At 37.7% G+C, this 11,164-nt stretch overlaps 2 protein-coding genes and 1 non-coding gene across 4 annotated transcripts in view; 1 reads left to right on the top strand and 2 right to left on the bottom strand.

Moving 5' to 3' along the window:
- Positions 1-3,098: 3,098 nt before the first annotated feature.
- PSMD10 (proteasome 26S subunit, non-ATPase 10) lies at positions 3,099-10,805 on the bottom strand. 2 transcript variants are annotated; one of them, XM_006914784.3, is made up of 5 exons: positions 10,613-10,805; positions 8,272-8,370; positions 7,219-7,365; positions 6,958-7,124; positions 3,099-4,626 (listed from the first exon to the last, which is right to left on the bottom strand). In XM_006914784.3, exons 1-5 carry the CDS (start codon positions 10,724-10,726, stop codon positions 4,473-4,475), a joined length of 681 nt encoding a protein of 226 aa, XP_006914846.1. In that variant the 5' UTR covers positions 10,727-10,805; the 3' UTR covers positions 3,099-4,472. The 2 variants fall into 2 exon arrangements, with proteins under 2 accessions (XP_006914846.1, XP_006914847.1); XM_006914785.3 differs by having other exon boundaries at positions 7,037-7,124; positions 10,613-10,804.
- On the bottom strand, positions 6,674-6,792 carry LOC112482039. The gene has a single exon (XR_003047158.1). It is a non-coding gene; the product is annotated as a 5S ribosomal RNA (ribosomal RNA).
- A 160-nt stretch (positions 10,806-10,965) lies between the features above and the next one.
- Positions 10,966-11,164, top strand: part of ATG4A (autophagy related 4A cysteine peptidase) — a 58,539-nt gene continuing 58,340 nt past the window's right edge. The window contains exon 1 of the mRNA XM_015591658.2: positions 10,966-11,022. The gene's annotated coding sequence lies outside the window, so the exon portion shown is untranslated. The remainder of the gene's footprint in view (positions 11,023-11,164) is intronic.

The raw sequence follows: 11,164 nt of genomic DNA, 5'->3' as shown, positions 1-11,164 counted from the left end.
TCTATTTCCCACGCGTGCTATTTCTTTTTTCAACTTTTGCAGTATGTTCTTCATCTCCAGAAGTTCTATTTGGTTCTTTTTGTGGGTTTCAATCTCCTTGCTCTGCTCATCTAGCTGTTTTTTTTTTTTTTTGAAATTTCTGAAATGTTGATTTCACAAGTTTTTTCAGTTTTCTCAGAAGTACCATCCTGAATTCTCTGTCACTAAGTTGCATATTTCTATGTCTATAAGCTTATTTTCTGGAGATTTTTCTCTTTCTTTCTGAGGTGCCTTGTCACCTTGGTTGTTCATGGTGTTTAATGGACTATTTCTCCGCCCGGGCATCAATGGAAGTGTATTATGTTGTTTATCCAGAAGGAAGATTTATTATATAAAAGTCTCTCGTTAGCCTGCTGCAAAGGAGCTTTTCCTTTGGTTTCAAGTAGGTGGCATCTAAGCCTTTTGTATCCTGCTATATAAAGTGCCTAACGTCTTTTATTTTCTTGCAGATTTTAATCACACTCGCTACTCTGTTTCAGTCCCTGTCAGTATCGTTAGCAAGTTTTGGTAGCGTTTGCTCAGATTCCCCTGGTGATAGGTCTCAGAGGGTATGCGGGGGAGGGGCCCTCTGGGTTGGGGATTTGCGGCTGTGGCTCAACCTCGGTTTTGCAACCAGGACAGTAAAAATCAACTGTTGTTTCTCTGCTGTCCAGTGTCACTTCTCTGAGACTTTTTTGCCCTGATGACTGAGCCCTGCTGCGGGCTGAGTAGAAAAGTCCTGACACTTCCATACAGGCTGATGAGGGAAGTCGCTGCACCTTCACTTCTCCCCCTCCCCTTGCAAGTAGTTCCAGAGACTGCCAGAGGCAGCTCTTTATTTGTCCCAGTCCACTCCCTGACACCGGGGGTTCTGACCTGTGGTAGGTCTTATGCGCAGATCCCATGCTCAGACGTGCTGGTGTGCAGATTGGGTGTATTTTGTTCAGTTTTAGATATTCAGCTTATTGTTGTTTCAAGGGGAGAGATCTGGGGACATCTCTCACTCTGCCATATTTTCCCTAATTTGTTTTTGCATTTAGCAACTAGGCTATGCCAAATTCAACAGAACAGTTTTTGGCTATAGGTCCTTATTTTCCCCAAATTCATCTGTTTATTCAGCCACCCATTTATTGAATGGCTACTATAAACCAGGTACTATGGCTGGCAATACAATGGTGAGCAGAGTTGGCTTTGCTAACTATGACAAATTCTTGCATGTTTACAACAGTAGTGTGTTGACTGAAGGGAAGACTGGACTTCCCTTCCCTGTGCTGCACTGGGGAGACTCCAAATTACAGTGATCTATGATGAAAAGGGACTAAACCATAGTAATTTTTGACCAAAGGCTAAGAAACCATGTATATCGATATCTCCTGTGACCTTGAGTACCAGGTGACCTTTCCCCCCAATATTGTATGCTAAGAAGTTAATATTTGCAGCTCTTACACTGGCCTATGTATAACTCATGTTCGATGAGCTTTCAGTAAGAAGAGCTAGAAGAGCTGGAAGGGAGTTTCGAGACCAAGGGCACTCAACCTGTTCTAGTCTCAGCGTAGCTGAGGGTGATAACACACACAATGGCTCACTCCTGACAATGATGGGGTGGAAGAGGAGATAATGTAGAATTGCATTCTTGGTGGGGGAGACAGGAAGGGCTAAATGTAATTTTAAAAGCTAGGTCATTCCTAATATATCCCTAGCCAATTCCCAGAGAATCCCTAAGCGGAGAGGTAAAATATTCTGCCTGAGATTATACAAAGTCAAAACTAAACCCCAAATTCTCCGATTCCCAGTGTAATGTGCTTTCAATTGCACCAAACTATTAATTTCAGTGAAACAAACCCAAGTTTTAGTAATAAAAGGTTATTTTGCAATGTCTCTCTGCTGGAAAACAGGTCTCATAAAAGGTTCTAACCAATCAATAAAGGCTCGATAATACCACTTGTTTTTGAAGCTTTGGTTTAAAAAACAAACGAAGAATTCAGAGATGATAATGAACGTTCCAGGAACCACCCTCCCCCCACCCCCCCACCCCCGCCAAAAAAAAAGACAAGAAACAAAAGGCAAAAAAAACCCAAAAACCCACCAATGTAAAGAAAAGCACAGGGGTGGGGGCAGGGGGTGTATTACAACTAACAGGCTATTATCAAAATGCCACAGTACCTTCCATTTGGTCCACTGTTTTTGAGTAGAGGCAAAAAGAAAATGCATCAAGGTACAGGAAAGCTAGGTTTCAGTGTTGGTTGTTTCCCTAGCTTCTGGGTATTTTCTCATCTGTAAAATGAAGATGATTTCTGCCTTCTTAAAAGTTACAGCGTGGTAGAACTATGCCATTGTAGAACCCATGTCTCTTGACAATTGATTCAGTAGTCTTTATATTCTTGACCAGGGATTCTTAGCCTTTTGGGGAGTCACAGATACCTTTGAGAATCTGACAAAAGCTACAGAATCCTCTTCTTCGAAAAATATACATACAAATTTCCACATTCAATTTTAGGTAATCAATAGAACTGTGAGGCTGGAGCCACACACTCCAAAGTAAAGAGCTCCCACACTGTATCAAACTTGCTGACAGATGACTTGGGGGCTTGATAGTGTAACAGGCTATGGAAACAGAAAGCAGCAGCAAAATTCATGAAATTAATTCATTATAGTGGTATGGTAATTCAAAACACTGGGGTCATGCAGTTAAGTCAAGATTATGAAGTAAAATGCAGATTTACCTTGAATCTCATAGAACCTCCCTGAAATTGTGGGTTCTCTCCAATAGATACTTAAGAATGTAAATTTTTTCACTGCTTCCATTTACCTATTTCTTCCACCTTACATTCTCAGTTAAGCTTTACAATTAAAACTGTCATCTTCCTCAAGTTCATTTTGTATCAGCTTCAACTATATCAGCTTTCCTTATAGGGAACAGGTAACAATCTGATCAATATCCGAGGCGATTAACATCCTTAGTTTATACAAATCAGTGATTTAAATATTGTTAACAAGCCACTTGATTTAAAATGCCAACAGCCTACAAATTACCGGAGGTTTAGTTCGATCTGTAATGCTTATTAAAGAAGTAGGATGAGTTTTCTTTTTACACCACAAAGTTTATTACCTTAGACAACTTTAATCATGCTAAAAAATATTGGAAAGAAATTATTTTCCCTATTATCAATTCTATCCCTGATATTCAATAAACAAAGTTTAGTTCCATTAAGAAGCTGCTTCCCTGATTAATATTTGTAAAGATCAGCACTCAAAATATTTATGTAAAAAGGGTTTGCATATCAAAACCATAGTTTGTTGACAAAACTCATTTTAGCTACTGGTCACTAAGTCTCTGACCCAAAATTAAAGAAAGTTTGTGGGCTCACTTACTTTAAGCAATATTTGCAGCATAAAATTCAAATTAAAAAAATAATTTGAAGAGTCACTTGGAGGTCATTAGATTTTATGACTAGCAATCATTTAGGATATCTCCTTAAATTGAGATCAAGTTTATACTTATTAATTTCCTTTTACTCCACATTTAATTAGCAATTCAGAAGATTACTATTTTAAAGATTATAGCTGCAGGTCAAGCCTCACTAATTTTATTGACGTTAGAGTTACTAGAAACTGAAAAATGTCTTTATAAAGGAAGGACTTTAAGGCTTAAGTGGGAGTTTAACTGATTTGAAAGAAAAATTTGGAGATTCAACAATTTGTTTTCAGTTTCTGAAATACAAGTCAAAATACATTGTTACATTGCGTGTTAACAAGCATGACATTCCTTTTAATACAGGACGACTTAATATAGGTACTTTAAAACTTCCTTTTTAAAAACAATACATTTCATGGAGAGAAACGGCTCATTAATAAGATACATGGGCTATCATTTTTTATTATTTTAGTGTTTATGAATGACAAACTTGGATAGCAGGCCCTCCAACTGAAAATTTGGTCCTCTAAAATATATAAGTATTCCTTATAGCAAAAATAAATGTACTGTTGAAAAAAACAGAAATATTTGGTACAGGCTTCTGGGTGAACTTGAAAAATGAGTTAGGATGTGTTTCAACTATACAGAAGGAACATTCTAGAATCCACCTAACAACATTTGGCAGGACAACTGGCCTGATGTTATTGGGGTTGTTCTGCCTCAGAGGGAGACAGAAGGTGTGGGGGATGGGGTGCTGGAGACTCATAACAGCCACAGAATTACTTACTCCAAATTAACCAAAATTCAATATGGAATAATATACAACACAGTAAAACAATCTCAACAGTTATTCAATGCCTGGAAAGCAAACTGTAAGTTTAGAACGAATACCTCAGCAAGAACAATCTTCAAAATATTTATAAGACTTTGAAGGTGAAAAAAATTTCATTATTCAGAGATGATATCTTGTGCGTAAGTACATTAGTTTCCAGGACACTGGGGACAACCACAAAACATACAAAGAATAAATCCAAGTTGCTTAACCTTCCACCATTCTCTTGAGTGTTAAACTCAGACCACCTTTGGCCACTTGCAGGGGTGTCTTTTCTTCTTTATTTTCAATGTAAATACTTGCTCCTTGGGACACCAGCAGTTTTGCTTCTTCTACTCTCTCCTCGTCACAGGCTAAGTGTCTGAAATCGAGGATCACAAAGACCAATAAATCAATATCAATTCTCTGTAATGGCTAGGGTTTCCTGATAGGTACTCTAAAATGCATATTATTAGGTCGTGTAATATTGGGAAGTTATTTAATCAGGAAAGGAAAATCAATTTGTGTGGGGAAGAGTGTTTGTAAGTTAAAATTCAGTGAAATAGCTTTATAATACCAGATTGTGAATCATAACTCTGGTCCTACTGCAACAGAAAAAGGGATCTAAATGCCAGTCTAATAAATAACTTTATTTTATTGAGATTTAAAGTAATTAACACCAAACACATGTAATCATTCAGGATTAGAATTTAGAAAAGCCCCAATTCAGAATATACTAGTAGGAATTTGTATGGTTTACGTTTTGGAAAAAAACAGTTTAAAAGAGTTTATCCCATTTGATCCTTATATGCACCTTGTAAGTTAGCAAGCTATTATTATCATTTTACAGTTGAAATTGTGACAGAGGTTAAAGTCCTTGTCTATGATGACATGGCTGAGCTGTAACGGAAGGAAGGATCCTTGTTAGGCACTTAGTCTGCTAGGCAGGGTATTAGACACTTCACATATTATTTTATTTAAACCTCACAACAATCTACTGAGGAAGGAATTATTATCCTTACATTATAGGTGAGGAAATTAAGACTCAGGAAGGTAAAGTAACTTCTCTGAGTTACTTAATATAGGTACTATTTAATAGAGTTTGTAACTCCTAAGCTCTTCCCAGAACCCTATCTATGCTGCCTACTTAGATTTCTCCAGGCTACCTTGTCTTTCTTGTTATGGAGAAAAGAGCAAGAATATGCCAGTCTCTCTAAATGAAGTCACACAGAACTACAGAAAAGATTTTTAAAACGAAGAGTTAAGAAAACAATACTTTTTAAAAGTTGGTTTAAAGTCAAATAAGAAAAGGCCGAATCTCACTTTAGACTAAAGAGAAGAATCATAGAATTTCTGGTTAAAAAAAAGTCACCATTCCATAAAGAAGAAAAATGGCCAAGTAGAGAAAACATCAAGGTGGAGGATAGCTTCAGGCCACACACATAATTCAATTCCAAATGGATCTGAGTTAAATGAAAAACAATAACAATAACTCTCAACTCAAGCCCATGCTACAATAAAATAATAGGTGAATATTTAACTAATTTCAGGGTGAGGAAAGACTTTCTAGTCATGAGGGAAGATTAACAGGTTTGAATATATAGAAGTTGAAAACTTATTTTAAAATATCACGAACAATGTGAAAAGACACACTGGGGAAATATTTTCTTCTACCATAGCTGAAGGTTAATATTTTTACTATGTCAAGTCAAGGGTACTTAAAAAATCAGTAAAATAAATTAATTCTTCAAAAGGAAACAAAAAGGGACACAAAAAGTTACAATTAAGAAATGTAATTAGTCATAGGCTTAAAAAAATGTTTAACTTCGCTGATAATAAAGTTAATTAAAACTATAAAATATCATTTTTCATACAACGAAATGATATTTTCAGTGTTGATGAGAGGGTAATAGGCACTTGCAAACTGCTGTTGGGAGGGTACAACGATGTTAACTCCTCTGGAAGTAATTTGGCAATATATACCAATAGTCTAAAATGTGTGTATTGATTGACCCAGCAATTCTACTTCTAGAAGTCTAAACTAAGGAATAATCAGGAATCTGGCCAAAAATTTTTGTACAAAGTTGGTCAATGTAGCATTATTTATAATAGTGGAAAACTCAAAAAAAATTAACCATACAGTAATATAGGAATGATTAAATTATGGAACATCCATAAAATGGAATCATATACAACCATTCCAAAATGTTCAAAATATATTTAATAACATTGAAAAATGCTCATGATATATTACGAGATGAACAGAACAAGATATAAAACTACACACATACTATGATCCAAATTTTACCAAAAAATGTAAAATATGCAGTTGCATACAAAAGACTGGGAGCTGGAAGGAAATACATAAAAATGTTATCACTGGTTATTTCTGAGTGGCAAGATGATAAGCATTTTTATTTATTTTTTAACGCCTACAGCACCTGGTCTTCCTAGGTGGTCTCCCATCCAAGTACTAACCAGACCCGACCCTGCTTAGCTTCCGAGATCAGATGAGATCGGGCACGTTCAGGGTGACATGGCCGTAGACTGCATTTTTAATTTTTATCTTTATATTTTTGTGTACTTTCAAATGTTTTTGCTATAAACATGTATTACATTTATTAGCAGAATAAAAAAAAGAAATGATGTGTAAGAATTAGTGCGAGAGGGCTAATGTCAGGTAGAATACAAATGACTGCTACTTGTCACTTACAGAGGTGTGTTACCCTCAGTGTCTTGGATGTTTGTGGATGCTTTGTAGTACAGAAGGATATGAATCATCTTCAAGTTACCCTTGGCTGCTGCCCGGTGCATTGCTGTAGCCTCGTAATGGTCCTTAGCATCTGGATTAGCCCCGCCTTCCAGTAACATGACAGCGATCTGGAAAGATGGAGAAGAAAACAATGCAGAGATCTATTTGTGTTTGCATATAGGTTTAGAACTCAAAAGAAGTTGCCTAGGAATAAAACCCTACCTCATGTCTGTTTTTGGAAGCTGCATAATGTAGGGGAGTACAGCCATTTTGATTGACAGCATTCACTTGAGCACCTCTTCCCAGAAGGGCTTTTACAATCTCATCCCGGCCAGCAGAAGCAGCAATATGAAGAGGAGACCAACCTGCCTGTAAAAGAGGTGGGCAGTACAAAAACCAGGGGAGAAAGGCACAAGGATTAATGCTAACATTTATCCAGGGTTTACAGAGAGCATTCGTTCTTTTCCCCTCATTAAGCACTGCAGAAAATTTGGAAAGCAGATGTATACAAAAGAAAAGAAAAACCACCCATAATCCCATAACACAGAAATAATGATATGTAATTCTAATTCTAATGTGTTTTCAAATTGGGATCATAGGATATAAAGTTCTGCAAGTTGTATCTGCCACAATTTCTACTTACCATTTTGTTGTGAGAATTTTTCTATGTCATTCTTTGGAATACAATAACTTTATTGGTTGCATATTATTTTATCATATGGATATACTACTGCATCCAACTGTTCTTACATTGTTTTTATCTCTTTGCTATTATAAATATCATTTCAGTGAGCATCCTTGAAAAGGAATCTTTGCCTGCAAAAAAGTTTTCATCCTTATTCTTTACAAGTCTTATCCTAATATAATCGATACCATTACGATAAATAACAAAAAATATATCTAGGCCCTCATTACTCAGGCAATATTCACCAAAATATTTCCAACATAATAAGGAGGGTCTGTAGTCTCTTAGAGACTTCCTAAGGAAACAGTTTATTCATCGTACTGCTCGGGGTAGCATTCAGCCTAGCCACAGAGGTCATCATAATAAGCTTTGATCTGCATGTTTATTTTAAAATGCAGGGTACGAATGGCAAAACTAATATTTTAAAGTAATGCAACCACTAGTCCTGTGCTTGGTCACCAGGGTCATACTGTAACTTCTTAGCCATAAAGGTTATAATTTTGTTTGTGAGCTTAATACTCAGGCTTTGGTAAATACTAGTCTGGACTCTAAAGATAACTGGAAATTTATCAACTCTGCCTAGTACTTACATCATCTTTATCATTCACTGGCACTCCAAGCTGCAGCAAGAATTCAACAATTTCTGTATGTCCGGCTGAGCATGCCCAATGCAATGCGGTTCTGCTGTCCTACACGGGAGAGAAGCAATCAGGTCAACATTCTTGAAGAGAAATAGAAGAACTAAGGCAAGGAAGCAGAAAAAAATAATACTGGGGGCTGCAAACCTGTAGTTTGGAAACAAGAAATGGAGAGCACTGGATCCTCAGGTAGGTAACCTTAAACCATATTATTACTAGTAAAAGAGAGACTAAGGTTTTACTAACATGGGGAAAATATACAGATGAATGTAAATAATTCTGGGTAGAATACAGCCATGAAAGCAACAGAGTAAGAAACTAATTTCAATGCTTTGGCAGAAATAGAGCTTTGGCTGTTTAGTATTGTATTATTTAGATACTTTTATGTCAGGCACTGTGCTCGGAGTTTTACACGAATATGATTTAATTCCCACAATCCTATACAGTGGCTATTATCCCTCATTACAGATGAGGAAACTAAGACTCCTCAGGGTAAGCAACTTGTCCAAGGTCACACAGCTAGTAAATGACGAAGTAGGTACACAAATCCCTATCTTTCTGACTCTGAAATTTCTAGATGCTCTAGAAAAAACAAATACATCTTACGGGGAAGAAATGTTAATAAAACTAGTTGAGATTATCTATATATCCATTTAAAAAAAACATCACACACAGAATTAGAGAGCAACAACGTTACATTGAGAAAACAATAAGCTAGGGGTTAGTCGTATTTCTCCAAGGGAATCCCTTTTTTCAGTGACTGCTGTATTTCTCAGCCATATGTAAAAGAAACTGGTATTTTAACCTTCATTACAAAAATTTTCAAACACATATAGAGGAGATATAATAGAAATCCATATGCCTATCACCTAAATTTAATAAATATTTTGCCATATTTGCTTTGTCGAATTTTTTCTTTGCTGGATTTTAAAATTCTAAATATCATGATTTTCCATCTCTAACTATTTCGATATCTAAAAAATAAGGATTCGTTCCAACATAGCTTTGAGACCATTTTTACCCCTATTAAAATTAACAGTAACTCTAAAAAAAGAAAAAAAATAAAAATAATAAAAAATGAACATTAACTCCTTTATAACATCTGATAACCAGTCTGTGTTCAGATTTCCCCAACTGTCCCCCAAATGTCTTTTTGCAGTTGGCTTGTTTCAATTAGGATCCATATAAGGTCTACAAATTGCATTTGGTTATGTTTCTAAGTTTCTTGATCTTGAATAGCTTCCCCCTTTTTCTTCCATTGACTTGATGAAGAATGGTTAGAAGTATTATTTAATTTTAATTTAATATTACTAAATTAAGTTAAAGTATTAAAAATTGCCAGACCATAATGAAGAAAAACTAGGCAACGATAAAGCCATTTGCAGGTTGTGTAATAAAAGAAAGTTCCAGAAAAAAAGTCTCCTGCCATCTAACTCTTTTCCCAAAGACGCAAAATAGAGATTTCTAAGTATGTGACACTGTCTCACTAGTGCTTAGCGCAGTGCCTGTCAAATAGGAGGCAATCTATAAATTCTTGCTGACTTAGTGAGGGCACCGTGAATCTTTCTAGAAACTCAGGGTGAAAGCATGAGGGTCCTTTGAGCAGGAGGGCAGAAACACTTCCCAAAGTCCATTTGCCTTTGTTTCGCCTCTGCCTAGAATGCCCATTCACTCTTCAAGGAAATCACACTCATCCTTCAAGGTCTAACCTCCCTTGCGAAGCCTTTTCAATTACAACATTTGGCTTTTTTAAGGGAGATTAAAGCAGGTCCTCCCATTATATGTCCTGAAAGCATCAAGTAAACTTTTCTCCCGAGTTTTTAGCACAATTTGTAATCGGACATGCGATTTGGGATTACTTTGTTAATGTTTGCTTCTTCCACTCGACTGTCCCCAACTCCTGGCAAACTGCCTGGCACATTTGATTCAATGTCTTTCATTGAATCAAATTATTTGTAAAAGTAAAGACACCTTTAAAAAAAAAACTAAAAAGCTTTCCTCCTCATTGGTATCTCAAAGATTGGGCATTTCTGAGAAACGCAATACACGTCCTACAAATATCCAAAATTCAGCGATCTAAGTACTAGGCCAAAAAAAAAAAAAAAAAGAATTGAAGTTTGCCAGGCTAGCTCCAGCCGCCCGGTTCGGAGTCCTGAGGTGACCCAGGACGAGGATGGGGCGGCGAGGGCGGGGATCTGGCCCTCAGAGAACCGGCCTCAGCCTGGGCCGCGCGAGGTAGCCAGGTTGGGCTACGTCACCGCCGCCGCCTGCAGAGGCCCCAGCGCTGCTTTACCTGGTCAGTTCTAGTAGCCAAAGATTTATCGGCCAAGATCTTCTCCTTCAATTCCTCCAGATTCCCGTTGTAGGCCAGATTGCAGACCGTAAGGTTAGACACACACCCCTCCATTTCGCTTTCCCAGGCTCTCGGTGAAGTAAGACCATGGACCGCCTCGCGTTCCCGGCTCCGACTGCCAATCAAAAATGCCGATAGAACTCCACCAATCATCGACTTTCCTCGTTCCTTTGCAGGGCGCCTCTGGGAGTTGCAGTTCGAGCTTAGTTCCCGGCCAGGAGGCGCCTTTGCTGCTTTCACCGACTGGGCCTATAGCAGCGCGAAACTACAAGTCCCAGGGACCCTCTCGGCCACCGTAGTCAAGTGGCCGATGGAATTGGCCCAGGATGACAGCTGGAGAATGGAGTCAGGTACTGGGAGCGGCTTCGTGTGGAACTGGGGTGGATGGTCGCTGTGGGGTATTGAGTCGGCCACGCGAAATGGGTGCGGAGTCATGGCAAGAGAGTTAGAGGTGCCTAAAGATCTTGTCCCATGAGGGCCCTGACCTGCAGT

Source organism: Pteropus alecto, unplaced genomic scaffold, assembly GCF_000325575.1.
Source record: "Pteropus alecto unplaced genomic scaffold, ASM32557v1 scaffold246, whole genome shotgun sequence".
NCBI lineage: Eukaryota > Metazoa > Chordata > Mammalia > Chiroptera > Pteropodidae > Pteropus > Pteropus alecto.
Note: the sequence above shows the minus strand (reverse complement) of the source record. Positions and strands in the feature narration are given on the sequence as shown.

Bases quoted from the DNA above. Each gene is read 5' to 3' on its own strand.
- PSMD10 (XM_006914784.3), bottom strand. From the start codon at position 10,726: ATGGAGGGGTGTGTGTCTAACCTTACGGTCTGCAATCTGGCCTACAAC. The intron at 8,371-10,612 runs GTAAAGCAGCGC...TCTCCCGTGTAG, and splicing joins TGGCTACTAGAACTGACCAG to GACAGCAGAACCGCATTGCA. The intron at 7,366-8,271 runs GTAAGTACTAGG...CCTCTTTTACAG, and splicing joins CAGTGAATGATAAAGATGAT to GCAGGTTGGTCTCCTCTTCA.